Source organism: Cetorhinus maximus, chromosome 2 (assembly GCF_964194155.1).
Source record: "Cetorhinus maximus chromosome 2, sCetMax3.hap1.1, whole genome shotgun sequence".
NCBI lineage: Eukaryota > Metazoa > Chordata > Chondrichthyes > Lamniformes > Cetorhinidae > Cetorhinus > Cetorhinus maximus.
The window spans coordinates 125,446,121-125,464,719 of NC_135880.1; the positions used below are offsets into that span (position 1 = coordinate 125,446,121).

Here is an 18,599-nt window from a genome sequence, read left to right on the forward strand (position 1 = left end):
GAATTTTGTATGTTTCAATGAAACGGCCTCTGATTCTTCTAAACTCCAGAGAATAGAAGCCCAATTGACTTAGCCTCTCATCATAGGACAACCCATTCGTCCCAGGGACCAATTTAGTGAACCTTTGCTGCACTGCCTCCAATGCGAGTATATCCTTTCATAAATGTGGAGAGTAAAACTCAGCAGACAGTATTCTAGATGTAGTCTCACCCAAATCTTGTACAACTGTAGCAGTGCTTCTTTGTTCTTGTACTCCAAAACCCCTTGCAATGAAGGCCAACATGCCATTTGCCTTTGTCATGAAACTAACATTTTTTTTGCGTATTTTTCTGGTTTATTGTGAACTAGGTTTAGTTGGGCCTGTGTGTGATTTAATTACATTTTGTAGTCAAGCAGGCTACAAGCTTTAAATCACCAAAAGAAGCTCAATGCTTGACATGCTAATGAGTAAATATGGATGCTGGCTTAGCATGTAAGGTGTGAAGGGAATTTGCATTTTTAGATAAATGAAGGGATATTTGGATTTCACAGAATCACAGAACTTTAATGGTGCAGAAGGAGGCCTTTCAGCCCATCATGTCTGCACTGGCTCTCCAAATGAGCATTGTGACCTAGTGCCATTGCCCTGCTTTTTCCTAGTGCCCCTGCACATCGTTTCTTTTAAAATAATGCCCTCTTGAATGCCTCGATTGAACCTGCCTCAGCCACACTTCCAAGCAGTGCATTCCAGATCTGAACCACTTGTGTGAAGAAGTTTTTTCTCACGTCATATTTGCTTCCTTTAAAAATCACTTTAAATCTGTGCCTTCTCGTTCTTGATCATTTTACGAGCAGGAACAGCTTCTCCCTATCTACTCTGTCCAGCTCATTTCAAAGGGATCTTAGTCTGTTTATAACTAGGCAGATAAGCAAGGCTAAGGGCTGTGTTTATTTTTCCCAAAGGTTATTTTTAATATATTGGCAAGATTAAAGTTTTATGTTATATGGAAGATGCAGTTTCAAAGACAAATGGAACAACAGAATTTACATATAAAAAAGAGAGAAACATATATGAAGGAGAATGAAAGGTTATGTGTCAGAAGGCCATGTAAGATTTAACAGGCGTGTGAAATAGCCTTAAACGAAGCCTCCAGCATTTGTGCATAAATTTACTGTCTTACAAAACTGGAGCTAGAGGAAATTCATTTTGATAAAGAATCTTTAATTTCAGTTTTTACTTCTACTTCCTGTAATGCCTTATTCGCTGATGTACAATTTTTGTTAAACTCTCTGTCTCACTCCGCTTGGCTTTACCCACATCATTATACAGTTGTGATGTCTGGATATTTCTCATCGATTTCTAAATCTCCCTTCACCCAATCCGACTGCAACCACCCTATGCACCCCCCCCACACCCCCCCCACCCCCCCACCACTTGGCTAGTTTAAAGCCCTGTCCACAGCCCTACTTATATGATTGGCCAGGACGCTGGTCCTAGCCCTGTTCAAGTGGAGCCCATCCCATTGGATTAGCTGACTCTTCCCTGAGTACTGATTCACCATGAATTGAAACCCCTTCTTCCTATACCATACTTTGAGCCACACATTTAATTCTCTAGTCTGTTTAACCCTATGCAAATTGGCATAAATGGCCTACTCTTGTTCCCATGTTGGTGAAAACCACCTCAGTATCTAGTCAGTAGCAGATTAAACATCTTTTGTTTCAGTGTTTCAATCTCCCTTAAACTTGTGGGAAACACTTTGGTCCATAATCTTCTTGGATTTGCTTTCACTTCCATTCCACCATAGTGATTTTATCAGAAATGCAGTGGGAATTTTGTTTACCAAATTCCTGCAAAGTTAGGGTGGCAGAGTGGAAGCTGCTCTGAATGCTGTTTAAAGAATTAGCGTTTAAAAGTCACTGTTTTTCCAAATCCTTTGCGTGGAAAAATTGTCAAAATCCCAGAACACCATAGGAAAGTATAACCAGCTTGAGTTTCTTTGCCATTTCATGATGCATTTGGAACCATTTGTTTATATTACAACCATATTAATGCAGTTCCAATCATCTTTAGTTTTCTTTTCAATGGCCTTTGTCACATTTGGCTTTCTGTCTGATTTTGTAAAATGAAAAATAAACAAAGTATAAGAATGAAATGACAGTAATATTTTCATTAGATGATTTAGACATCTCCTGAACAGGTGTTGACATGGTTATTCAGCTTGAACACTTAAACACTTGGGGGGAAAAAAAAGTTTCTCAGTTTAAAATAATAATGTGAATGCTGATGTAGCTGTTAATGATGTTAAATTTGCTCACATTATGAAAATTATAACATTGCAGTTGAAAAATTGTACAGGAACTGGACAACCATCTAATTTTCAAATCAAAATTGTTACAAGGTACAAAACTGTATTCTTATTATCAATGGTTTTTCATATTTTGAAACTGCTTAAGTGTTTCAATCTTTAATTCACCATTCCTTTAATTCCCCCCATTTCATTAAACATTTTAACCCACACCATGCAATAATACAATGCTCCACCCCACCCCCTGGGCAGATGACTTTCTCTAAGTTTCCTGAAAATGTACCCCTGTAACCAAATTTTAGAGGTAAAGTTCACCTCCCTTGAACTTCCCTCTTTTCCATTAAGGAAACATTTTAAACCATCAGACATCACTAATGGTGCTTTTTAAAGTGATCTTTCATCTTTGATCCTTTTCCTATGGTCAACTGCAATCACAAGTCCTGGCCCTAGCATTGAAGATAGTTTAGTAACTGCAGCTTGAAAATTTCCTCTTTACGTCATTACATTTTTATGGTTCATTAGAGAATGGGGGAACGGTGGTATTCTTGCATTTCGTAAAAATAAACAGATATTTACCTGGAAAACTGGGATGAGCAGACAGTGCTCTGTGGAAGGCATCAAATCCAGCTTGTCCGACAGTTGTGGGAAGTAGACAGTCTTCAAATGAAGGCACCATATTGCGAGGACTAGCTTGGCATATATTTCTAGAAGTTTCATTATACTGGGGAGGGTAGAAAGTCTGTAGCTGGCCATAATAACCTATAAGGAGAAACAAAACAATTAGATAACCTAGCTTAATTGTAGAATTTTCTTTTTGTTGTGTTACTTACGAAATTCATCCACTAAACTCTGAAGGTTGTTACAACTTTCCTCACAATCAGGCAAAGAGAGAAAGCTGCCCCTAGATAGTGAAAGCTTGTCATTCTTCCAGTAGCTGCCAAGTATTAAAAAAGAAATGTAAACTGTAATGTCAGCAGGTTAGCCAAGATGGTGGAGCTTGGAAAGTAGTTTTGGACATATCAAAACTGGCATTTTGCCACTCTTTGCATGAGTGATGGGCAAATGAATCAAAACTTAAAGTGATCTAAAGTGCATTTTCAGGTATTCACAAATAACTTGGACAAAATCAGTTTTTTAACTCTGTCCAGTGCTCAACTCAAATAGGGAGAATCACTGTAGTGTAAGTGAAGTCAATTTATTTTATGACATTATGAGCGACAATTACAAAATGACATATTGAAAATATTGCATTCTCTATGTCTGAATGGAAAAAAGTGCTGGTCAACTTTAGAGACAACACTTCTTTGCACATGACTAAAGGCAGATGTTCCCAATGTTCAGCAGAAAATTACAATGAATTAAGTACTACACTTGCTGGAACTGGACTGCTTTGCAAAAGGTTACAGCTGAGTCCTATTACAGGAGAAAACTGCTTCTCTCGAAGCCAAGCCAGCTGGCAGGGCCAATCGGAACACATACTGAACACATCTTTCACATTGCCTTGTGCTCATTCTACATGTTTGCACCCTTCTACAACTTCCTATTCACAATTCAGAGAATCCTGCAATATTGTCCTATGCAATCAATCATAGCCTAGCATCAAGAAACCTAATAATGTGGAAGAAATGGTATCATGTCCCATATCATGTCCAGTTTGAAGGCAAGAATACAAAATGCTTTAACGATTTCAACAACAGCTATATTGAACAAATGAATGAGAAAACAAAATGCTCCCTCTCCCTATTCTTCTGGTATAATCAATGCTTTTGTTCTGCCTTAATTGTTTTGTTACATTTATATGGTTTATAACATTACTATATTTTGGGATTGTAGCTTAAATGTGGGTAAATGAAGTGGGTCATGTGATCTGTTCTGCAGTCTTCCTGAAAGTAAGTCTCGGTGGTTTGACTGTTAGAGATCAAAGGAAGGCTTAATTTTTTTTCTGAGAAAATAAGTACAAGGTATTTATGCTTGGAAACAATAATAGCAGTCTCTGATTTTATAATGCATAGGCTCTCAATGCAGAGTCTCCCAAAGTCCCATAAAGGTGTTGAAGGTACCGGGTTATAAGCAGTTGTGTTGTAAACTGTCCATTAACTTCTATGATGAAAGGGAGTTGGGGGTCAAGGAAAGCTAATTAGCATTTTTACCTAGATACATAGTTAATTATTTCACATTGCCAAGGCAAGAGGGCAGAGGAAGCCATTTTGAGATCAGGTTACAGATTTCCCTAGAAATCAATGACTATCATAGACAAAGGTTTTGTGTGGTAAGCAAAGAGAAGAGACTACTTGACTTTATGAGCTAGGATAGCCGGAAGCAGGAGGGAGATGGTCTCTAGTTGAAGGGACACATCCTATCGCCATCTATGGATTCTGGAAGATTTGTTCTAGCATGGCCAAGGGGAAAAGGAATCATTGGAACAGGCTTTACTGCTGCACCCAATCCATTGCTGTACAAACTGAAGAAAGTGCTTGGAGATGGCCACTTGAAGTTACTACTCAATGAAACAAGAACACATTGGAAGCTGGGAGAAGCTCTGAACTGCTCGCTATAAGTTTTGTAATTCCATTGGAAGTGCGACGTGCAGTAAGTATAAATGAGGAACGTTCCTCTCTGTAGTTTACAGAATAAGTTGTCTACAAAAGAGAAAACAGTGTTTAGTCAATATTGCTTTTCGTCATTTGTTACAGTGAAAGTTTTAAAACATGAAATCTTGCCATGTCATTCTTTCAGCTAGCAACTGGAAATTCTTTTTTTAAAGTTATTGGTCTCTATGGAGATCGTAACAAAATCCAATGTAATTCAGAGTTTTTGCACAACATGAGTACATTTTTACCATTTTGTATGTTACCATTAATTAATGATGGACAATAAAGTTTAGATTAAAATTTTCACAATGATGAAAAGACAATTCAATTGCAGATTTCTGGTTGTGTTTAATATAGAAGCAATGGAATTTACTTAAATCTATAATAAATTTCTGAGTTTGTTTATGCTGTCTTTTTTATTTCTGTATTAATTTTAATTATACATGCAAGCCTTCAAGAATGATCATGTAAGCAAGCATCTCTTCACCACCTACACAGGTGTTACAGACATATCACCTGTCATTCCCTGACTCAGCTTTAGATATCTTTCTGTTTCTTTCTCATTCTCACTACTTTTTCTCTTTATCCCGGGTGTGTCTCCCTTTATGTACCTTTGAGGGCAGTGTCCAAACTACAGCCTTCAGCCAAATGTGGTCTGCGAGACCCTTGATCAGGACTGCAAAGCCTTTGTTGATTCTTGACATTTTTTGTGCATAGCAAAAAAAGTAATCTTGAAAATTTTTTTAGCTTTTTTGGCTATATTTTCATAGGAATGGATTTTAAATGATATAAAAGCTGCACTTCTGCAGGATGACACTTTTCAGAGAGAAGTTTTTCTAAAACCGTCCAAAGAAGCAGAAGATGCAGAATCAAAAATGTGGAAACTAATCAAATGTGCCATTGAATCAGAAAGTGGTTACTGCACAGAGGAGGCCATTCAGCCCATCGTGACCATGTTAGCTCTCTGTAAGAGTAACTCAGCTAGTCCCACTCCCCCACCTTTTCCCCTTAGCCCTGCAAATTTTCATCTTTTCAGATAATAATCAATTCCCTTTTGAAAGCCATGATTGAATCTGTCACCACCATGCTCTCAGGCTGTGCATTCCTGATCCAAAACACTGGCTGTGTGTAAAAAAAATAAAAATCCTCGTGTCGCCTCTGGTTCTTTTGCCAATCACCTTAAATCAGTGTGCTCTGGTTCTTGAGTCTTCCATCAATGTGAACTGTTTCTCCCTCTACTATGTCCAGAGCCTTTATGATTTTGAACACCTCTATCAAATCTCGTCTCAGCTTTCTCTTCTCTAAGGAGAACAGCACCAACTTCGCCAATCTATCCTCGTAATTGAAGTCTGTCATCCCTGGAACCATGCTCGGAAAATTTTTATTTTTATTTTATTCATTCACGGGATGTGTGCTTCATTGGCTGGGCCAGCATTTATTGCTCATCCCTAGTTGCCCTTGAGAACGTGGTGGTGAGCTGCTTTCTTGAACCGCTGCAGTCCATGTGGTGTAGGTTCACCTACAGTGCTGTTAGGGAGTTCCAGGATTTTGACCCAGCGACAGTGAAGGAACGGTGATATATTTCCAAGTCAGATGGTGAGTGACTTGGAGGGGAAATTCCAGGTGATGGTGTTCCCATCTATCTGCTGCCCTTGTCCTTCTAGATGGTAGTGGTCGTGGGTTTGGAAGACGTTGTCTAAGGAGCCTTGGTGAATTCCTGCAGTGATTCTTGTAGATGGTACACATTTCTGCTTTTGTGTGTCGGCGGTGGAGGGAGTGAATGTTTTGTGGGTGTGGTGCCAATCAAGCAGGGTGCTTTGTCCTGGATGGTGTGAAGTTTCTTGAGTATTGTGGGAGCTGCACTCATCCAGGCAAGTGGGGAGTATTCTATCACATTTCTGACTTGTGCCTTGTAGATGGTGGACAAGCTTTGGGGACTCAGTAGGTGAGTTACTCGTCATACCCACTCTGCACCCACTCTAATGCCTTTACTTCCTTCCTAAAATGTGGTGGCCAAAATTGGACACAATACTCCGGGTGAGACCGAACCAGTGTTTTCTAAAGGTTCACCATAACTTCTTTGCTTTGTACTGTATGCATCAATTTATAAAGACCGGGTTCCCATCTCCTTTACTAATTGCTTTCTGAACGTGCCCTGCCAGCTTCAACGATTTGTGTACATATACTCCTATGCTCCTGCATCTTTTACAATTGTAGATTTTTATTCTTTCAAGGGACAAGAGAATCACTGGCTAGGCCAGCATTTGTTGCCAATCCCTAATTGCCCTTGAGAAGGTGGTGGTAAGCCATCTTCTTGAACCACTGCAGTCCATATGGTGTAGGTACACCCACAGTGCTGTTAGGGAAGAAGTTCCAGGTTTTTGACCCAGCGACAGTGAAGGTATGGCGATACAATTCCAAGTCAGGATAGTGAAGGGGGACTTGCAAGTGGTGGTATTCCCATGTGTCTGCTGACCTTGTCCTTCTAGCTGGTACAGTTCACGGGTTTGGAAGGTGCTGTTAAAGGTGGATTGGCGATTTGCTGCAGTGCATCATGTATATGGTGTACAATGCTGCCACTGTGCTGCAGTGGTGGAGGGAGTGAATGTTTAAGGTGGTGGATGGGGTGCTGATCAAGTGAGCTGCTTTGCCCTGGATGGTGTTGAACTTCTTGAGTGTTGTTGGGATTGCAGTCACCCAGGCAAGTGGAAATTATTCTATCATATTCCTGACCTGTGCCTTGTAGATGGTGGACAGGCTTTATGGAGTCAGGAAGTGAGTTACTCAGCACAGAATTCCTAGCCTCTGACCTGTTCTTGTAGCCACAGTAGGAACGTAGGAACAGGAGTAGGCCATTCAGCCCATATAGCCTGCTCTGCCATTCTATTATACCATTGCTAATCATCTACCTCAGCGTACAGGAAAGTGACAATCTCCATGTCCCTTGATACCATTAGTCTCCAGAAATATATCGATTTTGTCTTGAACATACTCAGTGATTGAGCTTTCACAGACCTCTGGGGTAGAGAATTCCAAAGATTCGCCATCCTCTGAGTGAAGAAATTCCTCCTCATCTTAGTCTTAAACGGCCTACCTCTTATCCTGAAATTACGTCCCTTGGTTTTAGACTCACTAGAATTTCAAAATAAGGGGAAGTCCACTTGGGACCGAGATGAGGAGAATTTGTTTTACTTGGGAGGATGTGAATCTTTGGAATTCCCTACCCCAGAGGACTGTGGAAGCTCAGTCACTGGGTATGTTTAAAGCAGAGATTGACAGATTTCTAAATACCAGTGACATAAAGGGATATGGGGACCATGTGGGAAAAAGGCATTGAAGTGGATGGTCAGCCATGATCCTTCTGGATGGTGGAGCAGGCTCAATGGGCTGATTGGCCTACTCCTGCTCCTATGTTCCTGTGCTCCTAGATTTGGCCTTTACCAACTACAACCACATACCTTGCTTTGTGCTAGGTATGACTCAAACCAGTGGTGAGCTTTCCCCTGATTACCATTGACTTCAATTTTGCCAGGGCTCTTGGATGCCACACTCAATCACATGTTGCGTTAATGTCAACGGCAGTCACCTTCACATCATCTCTCAAACACAGCTCTTTTGTCCATATTTGGATCAAGGATGGAATCTTCTGTTTCCACCAGCAATGGGAATCGTGACGGGCAGGGGAGAAAAAATTAGGCAGGAGGCCAAAAATCAGTTTCCTGATGGCAGGAAACTAGATTGGAATCTTGTTCTTTCAACTTTCTGGCAGCTTAAAGGTGGGTCGAGTGTCCTGCGGAGCTTTGTTGAGAAGTCCATTTGCATCTCATAAATACTCATTAAAAGGCAAACACACCAGAATCTTTTTCCCCTTCCAAATTAATCCAGTGCGAATTTAATATGTTCACTTTAATAACTGTACGTAAGTGGTGTGCACCTGGCGAGGTAGACTTCTTCCTGGACTTTGAGGTCAATGGACGTTGCTTTCACCTTCCTTATGCACCGTTACTGCGAGATATTGGCTACCCGTAGCACAAGTTGCGCCAAGGCTTGCAACAGGGAAGAGTGAGACTGAGGTAGGACCTGGGGTGGGGGGGAAGGAGGTTGCCAAGGAGCAGGGTGGAAGAGTGAATGACTGTCTGGGTGCCATCTAAATATGGCGGTCGGACATTGGAACCTAGGAGGTAACGGCGGGGTGAGCCACTTCTTGCCCACCCTGCTACAAGATTTGACGTGCTCCTTGCAAATGCATAATTAATGAGCTGAACAGTGCACGATCTTTTGTGTTCAGTTGCCCTGCTCTCCAGCACAGGTCATTCCAACTTCTACTCCCGCCACTGGTCTTAGGCCAGATTTTTCGGCTCAGCGAACAGAAGCGGGGCCCGCTCACCAAGGGGTAAAATGACGCGGGGTGACGTCGGGTGTGCGTCCCGACATCACCGCGCGTCATTTAGATTTTCAGTTCAGTGGGCGCGCAGACGATTCGGCTGCACGCCTGCCAAACTGTCAAAGGCCTATTAAGGCCATTTAAAAACTAATTAAACTGATAAACTGAGCTGCCCATCCAACCTTGAGGTTGGCAGCCTTCACATTTTTCATGGAACCTCATCCTTGGGCGGGGTGAGGTTTCATGAAATGTTTATAAATTGAATAAATTTTTGTAAAAATTCATTTACATGTCCCAGCTCATGTGACACTGTCACATGAGGGGACATATCTTAAAATATTTTCTTTTCTTTACTTAGATTTTTAAAACTTAAACTAATCTCCCTGAGGCACCTCTGTGCCTCAGGGAGATTTCTGCGCTCTTTCGAGTGCATGTGCGCAAAAGAGTGCAGGCCCCAACACAGGGAACACCCCCTCGCCCGCCCAGGGAGCACTCAACGCTTCCAGGTGAGCGTCACGCTGGGTGGGCCTTAATTGGCCCGCCCACATAAAATGGCGGTGCGGACTCGATTGGGGGCACTGATCGGGTCTGCGCCCGCCCCGACCCTCCCCCGCACAACCCCCCCGACGGGGAGAAAGTTCTCCCCTTAGTCTTCAGAACAGATGATTCCGTCCCAAGTTTTTAATGAGGTTAGGAGCCAAGTGACCCTGGCACAACCCAAACTAAGCGTCAGGGGGCAGGTTATTACTGTGTAAGTGCTGCTTGTTAGCACTGTCAACAACACCTTCCATCACTTTGCTGATGATTGAGAGCAGACCAATGGGACGGTAATTGTCCAGATTGGCTTTGTCCTGCTTTTTGTGGACAGGTCATCTCTGGGCAATTTTCCACATTGTTGGTTAGATGCCAGTGTTGCAGATGTGCTGGAACAGCTTAGCTAGGGGCACAGCTAATTCTGGAACAAAGGTTTTCAGTACCACAGCTGAAATGTTGTCAGAGCCCATAGGTTTTGCAGCATCCAGTGCCTGCAGTCATTTCGTGATATCATGTAGAGTGAGTCAAATTGGCTGAAGACTAGCATCTGTGGTGTTGGGAATTTAGGAGGAGGCCAAGATGGTGCAAGTGCCCCAGCCCTGTCCTTTGCACTGATGGGCTCCCCCATCATTTAGGGATATTTGTGGAGCCACCTCCTCCTCTGTTTAGTTGTTTAATTGTCCACCATCATTCACAACGGGATGTAACAGGACTGCAGAGCTTTGATCTGATCCATTGGTTGTGAGATTGTTTAGCTCTATCGCATGCTGTTTCCACTGCATCCTTTATTTGATATTGCCTTTCCTGGTTGGGCACTGAGACTAGACCAGATGCTAGTTCTGCTGTGTTGGGATCAAGTACTTCAATAAAAGCCTCTAAAATTGAGAATGTTTTAAGGGCAGATAAAACGTTTGAAAAACATAAACCTGGAGAATGCACACTTAAGTCTCTATCCTTAGGTGACCACAAAGCCATGAACTAGTCATTCTTAGTGATGTGTCACATGCTGACCTTCCTGATGGGCACTCTTGTGTAACTGGTTTCATATTTCTAATCGGTGGAAATGAGAAATGCTGTCCTTTAGTTTGCAGAGGCTAAGAATATAAAAAGGATTTTTAAAAGTACTTTGGCTGCTGAAACACTAGCTCTCGTGGTGATAGTGGATATAGGTTTCTATTTCTCAAATATTTTTAAGTAGTTTCTGTACAATAGGCATATAGAAGATAGTATACCCCATTGAATGTTATGTAGATAATCATTCAATGTGCGGTAATGTACACTCTCTGAAAAGTGAGTGAACAAAGGTTATGGATTGACCTTGATGATTGAAAAAAATACTGGGGAGAAAGGAAATTTCTACAATTTAAGGGATGGATGCAAGTCATCAACTGTCTATTTATTTTACAAAAAGAAATTCATGTACAAAGAAATTGTTAGGGGTTCTAGAAGAAGTGTGCCTTACAATGTAATGCTTTGTACAGAATATGGAGGTTTAGATTTAATTATTTTGCAATTTTAGCTGCACATATAAACTCTAATTTGTATTTAGAGATAAAGGAGAATCTGTTAATTGCTATTTAATTCTGTTTAGTTCTTTGAAGGGGTTGGGCATTAAATGGGGATTCATTTGGCCCTGATAAAGACACACAGACTTGAAGCTGTTTGGATTAGGATGCTTGTGATGTAGTGAATGTAATGTCCAACTCCGTAATTAACATTGTGTGAAGATTGACTCCACTTCTATCCTTCACTAACTGGCTTTCTGGATTAGAACGCCACAGTGTGTTATTTTTGTCTAAAGATATACAGTGAACTGCATGATAATACTTTTATTTTTATTTTTTAAAGCACTTTGTTGCAGATTTCCTCTTATTCCTAATTCTCACTTACAATTATCTTTGTTAAAAGTGTTTTGTTTTTATTTCTCTCTCTTGCTTTAACTAACTGACTATTTCTGTCTGTTAAGTTCTGTCATTTTTAGGCTCTCTCCCCACTCCTTTATTTTTGCTGTCTTTGGGTGGAATCTTGTGGAGGCGACGGGGGCCTGGCCGCAGAATGGTGAGCTGGTGAGACCTCTGCGTTGCCTCTTTCTGGGAAGATCTGTCCCATCTTATATCACTCAGGCACTTGACAGGCCAGCGGCAGTCCTTCCCCCAGGATCAAGGACCCCAAGGGCTGAAGAGCCACCCGCCAAGAACTGCTAGCCAATCAGAGATCTACAGCTTTTCTGTGCTCAGTAGTGCCACCAGGGAGGCAGTAGCTGCTGCTGGTACGACACCCACCTGAGGCCTCAGATCGAGGAGGGACCCAGGCACAGGTGAGTTATGGTGGGAAGGGGGTCATGGAGAGGAAAGGGATGGGGGTTGGCAGCAAGGGCAGGGGGTGTAGCCCTTAGTGGGCACCCTCCTTCCGAATGTCAGGTTCCTCATTCAGGCACTAACCACCTTTGAACAACAAAGGGCAGCTCCTAAAGCTAAGAGCCTTCAAGCAAACACACCAGGGTTTGCGTGGTGTGCTCCCTGCATAGGAAGCCACCTGCCCACTGCTGTATTAATACCAGCAGTGGCGGGATGAGGCCTTGAGATGTCAATTAATTGCCCACTTAAGGTCCTCAATTTGTGGTGGGGTGGGAAGGCAGTCCAGGAGCCTTCCTGCATGGGCTTAATTGGCATCAAGGTGGGAAGATGATGGAGTCCCCACCCTCCCACCTGATTAAATACCCTTGTGTCACCAAGCCCACCATGGGGAAAAGCACAAGATTCTGCCTTTTGTGTTCGTTCCATCTGGAACCATCCTACCACAGGACCTCATGTCCTTTGTTTTGCTCTTCCTTGGGTTGTATTTTACGTGCTCCTGCCGTGGATGTTTTTGGCGGTTGGGGGCAGGTGCCCACCCCCACCACCTTCCCACCCACTGCCATAGTATGGGGGGTGGGCACCAAAATTGGCAGCCCACCTGCCATATTTAAATAGATAATCAAGGGTCAATTAGGCTTGTTACCAAGCCAATTGACCTTGATAATAAGCTTCCCATACCAAAAAATGTTTGGTGTGGGCAATTGGGTGGGAATGGGCAGCCTGTTTTTAAAAAAAAATAAGTTCTTCAAAGGGCAGGAAGGAGGGGCTGCCATTTGCTGATTGGACGGTGGCCCTTCTAAGTTAGTAACCCCTCTCTTCCAACAGCCTTCCTATGCCCACAGCCTTAAACCTACCTCCTGCCCCACTTCCTGACCTGCCCAAACACTCCCTGCCCAAGACTTATCCGGCTCTGGGACCAATAGGCTTTCTTCCTCCTCCTCTTGCTGTTCCAGCAGCGATCACTAATGCACTCTTGGTGCTCCTGGGACTGATGGAGCTGCTGGCCAATCAGATTGTGTGAGCTCTTAAGGGCGGGACTTCCTCTGCAGTGAGGGGTGGAAGTCTCACTGTCAGACAATTTAGCCCACCTGCAGCGCATTATGGCTGTGGGGTGGGCTGGTGTGGAGCACTCTGTAATATTCAGCCCCTTACCTCAAATAACAGACACGTTTGGTTCTTTTATGAAGAACACCAGATGCAGAGCTTCATGCAACAGGAGTGCACTTCCGGGGATTTGGCCATGTGGCCTGTTTCATTGAATGCACTCTATTGGAAAGCTCTGCACCTGGTGTTCTTCATAAAGGAGTCAAATATTTGTTCAAACAGTTTTAAGATTTTCAGGTGTCCAAGTTCCAGGCTTAATTCTTCCAGCTTAGACCCACCATGCTGGTTCGCAAGTTATCTGCTTTACGCCTGCTTTCCATCGTCATACCAGCCTGCTGGGAGATTCCTGGACAGAAAACATAGAGATCCCTGGACTGAGACTCCATATCCCCTGGTCATGCCCCCTCTGATACTCGGGACCTTATTGCGAGTAGTTGGAGGCTCTTGCACAAATAAGGCATCAAATTAAAATGGCAATGAAATCCAGGTGGTATATCCAGGTTTCAGGCTATTTCCAGTCCTTGCACAATACACCTGACTGACTCCAAAACTATTAAAGCTTCACATAAGAGGATTAACGAGGAATACATTACAGTTTTGAAAACTGTGTATGAAGTAGCAAAGGAGAAATACTGCGAAGGAGAAAGGAAGGCACTGGAGTTCGATGTGGTCAAAAATATTTTGAAAATGCTATGTTTTTTGACATTTTAATGATCTGTGTAGCTGGACTCCCAAGTCTCTTTGGACCTTCATTGTTTTTAGCTTTTCACTATTTAGAAAGTACCCTGTTCTGTCTTTCTTAGGTCCACTGTGGATGACCTCAAATTTACTTATGTTGAAATCTGTTTACACTGTTTTTCCCATTCATTTAATCTATGAATATCTCATTGTAATTTTATGCTTCCATCTGCATTGCTTACTATACTGTCTATCTTTTTGGCATTGGCAAATTTGAATATGGGGTCTTCTATCCCATCATCTAAGTTGTTAATGAATATGGTGAATAGTTGAAGCTACAACACAGATCCCCATGGGAGATTGCTTGTCACATCCTGCCAATTAGAGTACTTGCCCATTATCTACTTTCTCTGCTGGGCCAATTTCCTGACCAGGTCAATAATTTGCCTTTAACTCCAGGAGTTTCAACTTTAGCAAACAGTCCCTTATGGGGGACTTTATCATTTGTCTTCAGGAAGTCCATATATATAACATCCAGAGACCTTCCCCTTCCATTACTTCAGAAACCTCTTCAAAAAAATCAATCAGTTCATCAAACATGACCTATTCTTTACAAATCTATGCTATCTTTCTCTGATTATCTGAACATTTTCAAGGTGTTCAGACACCCTATCCTTAATTATAGACTCTAGGGATTTCCCAACAACAGGTGTTAGGCTAACTAGTCTATAATTTTCTGGTATCTTTCTGTCATGTTTTAAATAGGGATGTGAAATGCATAATTTTCCAATATAAAGGAGCAGTTCCTGAATCAAGAGCACTTTGGAAGATAATGGAAGACATTTGCAATGTGAAATGCATAATTTTCCAATATAAAGGAACAGTTCCTGAATCAAGAGCGCTTTGGAAGATAATGGAAGACATTTGCAGTGTCTCACCTACTTCTATTAAAACCATAGGTGGAAACCATCTGGTCCTGGTAGTTTGTCACTTCTGAGTGTCATTAATTTCTCCATTAGTGTAATCTCTCTTATATTAATGTTGTTGGTGCCTTTTCCCTGATTCATTAATAGTTTCCTTGGTATGCTGACCTCTTCCTGTACAATTATTATTGACACAGAATAATTATTCAACATGTCTGCCATTTCCTTGTTTTCATTGATGATTCCAACATTATCAGTTTTTAAGGGGCTTCTGACTAATTTCCTTTTCCTAAGATACAAAAATTTATGTTCTGTAGGCTTGTAAGAAATTGAGGTATTTTCTGTATTTTATAAGGTTAGCTAAACAGCATTGATTCTCTCTCTGGAAAGAGGATGTTGATATTCCTAAGCTGATAAAATACTGTCTTCTGAACCCCCTTATCTATGCAAGTGTTTAGAAAGGACCAGGATATGACCCTCAGCAAGATGTAAATTAAAAAGCTGACATCGAGTAGGGTGACGCATAAGGTGGGTGGTAACTCCCCTGACATTTTGATTACCTGTCCTGTATCTATTGGTTGAAATAGTTAGATAGATGATTGACACTGGGTAAGCTACCAGCCCCCCAAAAGCATATATATACTGGTGGTAGGGGGCAGAGGTACCGGAGAGTTCCTGCTGAGGGATTGTATACTGCTGAGGTGTTGGGGAGGTTGCAGTACTCATTGCTACCCACCTTCTTAAAATGGACGAGAAGGAGGAGGATGTTGAGATCAACACGTTCTGTGTCAACTACTTGTCTGCCATCTCGAACCAGGAAATCGCATCTGTCACGGGTTGTATATTTTTTCTGTCTAATTAGTTAATGTATCATATCTAAACTGTTGTTTGTTCATAAACTCAATAAACCATCTTAAAACTACTTATGACTAGACGACTGCCTATTTAGGTACCTGTGGTCCCGAATCCCGAAATCTTACAGGTTGAACAACGCAGATCATGACGTAGGGCTGGAGGTGGTTGTAGTGGAGTGCGCAGAGAAGAATTTTTCTATTCAGCTGCGTTGGATAATAGGGACTCAGTGAAAGGTCAGGTACAACAGCATGAGCAGCATTTGACATAAAAAGAGAATTTGGGCAGTGTATTTTTTGACGGGTTGAAGTTTGTGCAGGGTGCAGCTCAGGTATCATTGAAGAAGTCATGTTTAGAAGTTACGTAAGTATGGATCAGTGTTTCAGCAGTAGTTGGGGTGCAATTGGGGCAGAAGTAGGCTGTATTGCAGAGATGGAAGAAGATGACTTTGGTGATGGATAGGTAATGGGGTTTGAAGCTCGGCTCAACATTCAAGATGACAAAGAGCTTCAACTTGAGAAAGTAGCCAGGAAGAGCAATATTTTGCATATGGGCTGTTTATTTTTGCATACACTATAAAAATAAATATTTCATTAATCAGAGAATGCTGTTTAAAGAATGCAATAGTCTGTAACATTATTTGTGTTCTAAAATTGTGAATTCTCAAAGGAACTGGATGTTGGCCTCATAAACTCTACAGAATGACCTTCAGAAAACTCAAGAGAGCTCTGAATGGGTACCCCTAAGGGCTATTAGAAGTAGGAGGCCAACTGATTTCTTAGTTATGTGCAAAGCCAACCAGTTTCACCAGTTGTGTTTGGCCAAAGTGCAACATTGTCAGGTCATTGTTGATCAGAGGGTTACCAGACAGCATACTGTCATAGATATTTTGAATGGTCTTATGAAATAATTATCTTCATTTAGAATCCCTTGGGTTTGTGACCAGGGTGTGATAAACAGTGCCTGTCAACTGTAATGCTTTATCTTGTCTGTTGGAGTACACCTTCTGGCTTCTAGGCTTCTTATGCCACAGGTGCAAAATTACAACTGGGAGGCATAAGAGGAATAACTTTAACTTAAGGCATAACTTTTCAAAATCATATTCCTAGTGGAAGAAGTTTCATGCTGGGAACATTAAATTATCGCTATAATGCGTGACAGTATCTTTTTTATTGCGCAATCTTATGTAGATTAGATTTAAAGCAGCATTGTAATGAAATCCTACTCTTTCCAATGGGTTAGGGCTGTATACGTAGCCTGCCCATAAATAGTGGCATTCCAGAAATATGTTATAAACAACAACATGCACTTGTATAGTGCATCTCATGGAAATGTAGTTTGAGCACTTTAGCTGCACTTTGAGAAGTTCCTGCATGTTTTTGGAGGTGAAAGAAAAGGATGAGAGAAGTGATGTGAGGGGGGTTCTCTTGCACCAAAGGATTATCCAAAGCCTCCATGAACAACATAGATGTCTGAAGAGAATAGGAACATAGGAGCAGGAGAAGGCCATTCAGCCTCTTGAGACTGCTCCACCATTCAACTAGATCACGGCTGATCTTCTCCCTCAATGCCATGCTCCCGCATTATCCCCATATCCCTTGATGTCACTGGCATCTAGAAATCTATCAACCTCTGCTTTGATGATTAAACCTACCCAGCCCTCCGGGGTAGAGAATTGCAAAAATTCACAGCTCCCTGACTGAAGAAATTCCTCCTCATCTGGGTCCTAAATGGTCTATCTCTTATCCTGAGACTCTGTCCCCTGGTTCTAGACACCCCCCCGCACCCCCCCAACCAGGGGAAACATTCGTCCTGCACCTACCCTGTCAAGTCTTGTAAGAATTTTGTACACTTCCATGAGGTCACATCTCATTCTTCTAAACTCTAGAGAATACAGGCCCAGTCTCTTCAGTCTCTCTTCATTGGACAATCCTGCCATCCCATGATTAGCCTGGTCAACCTTCGTTGCACCCCCTCTATGGCCAGTATATTCTTCCTTAAGTAAGGAGACTGAAATGGCACACATTACCCCAGGTGTAATCTCACCAAGGCGCTACACAGCTGCAGCAAGACTTGCATTTGCCTTCCTAATTGCTTGTTGCACCTGCATGTTTGCTTTCAGTGACTTATGAACAAGAACTCCCAGGTCCCTTTGGACATCAACACTTCATGATCTCTCCCCATTTAAGAAATACTCTGCATTTCTATTTTTCCTACCAAAGTGGATAACTTCACACTTTTCCACATTATATTCCATCTGCCATGTTCTTGCCCACTTACTTAGCCTGTCTAAATCCCCTTGAAGCCTCTTTGCTTCCTTCTCACAACTTTCATTCCCATAAAGTTTTGTGTCATCAGCAAACTTGGAAATATTACATTTGGTCCCCACATCCAAATCATTGATATAGATTGTGAATAGCTGGGATCCAAGCACTGATCCTTGTGGTACTCCACTTGTCACAGCCTGCCAACCTGGGAACAATACATTTATCCCTACTCTCTGTTTCTGTCCAATAATCAATCCTCAATCCATGCTAGTATATTACCCCCATGTGCTCTAATTTTGCTTACTAACCTCTTGTGTGGGACCTTATCAAAAGCCTTCTGAAAATCCAAATACACCATATCCACTGGCTCTCCCTTATCTATTCTGTTAGTAACATCCTCAAAAAACTCCAACAAGTTTGTCAAACATGATTTCCCTTTCATAAATCCATGTTGACTCTGCCCAATCCTACTATTGTTTTCTAAATGCCCAGTTATCACATCCTTTAGAATAGCCATTGTTTGTCTACCATCATACCTTTTAATGTAGTTCCTCAATCTACCTCAGCCAGCTTGCCCCTCATACCTTGGTAGTTTCCTTTGTTTAGATTAATGACTCCAGT

The 18,599-nt window shown here is 41.9% G+C and overlaps 1 protein-coding gene across 1 annotated transcript in view; it reads right to left on the reverse strand.

The window, feature by feature from the left end:
• LOC144697391 (zinc finger protein GLIS3-like) overlaps window positions 1–18,599 on the reverse strand; it is a 690,064-nt gene that overhangs the window by 36,398 nt on the left and 635,067 nt on the right. The window contains exon 10 of the mRNA XM_078569373.1: window positions 2,865–3,047. Coding sequence (XP_078425499.1) covers window positions 2,865–3,047 — 183 coding nt within the window. The remainder of the gene's footprint in view (window positions 1–2,864; window positions 3,048–18,599) is intronic.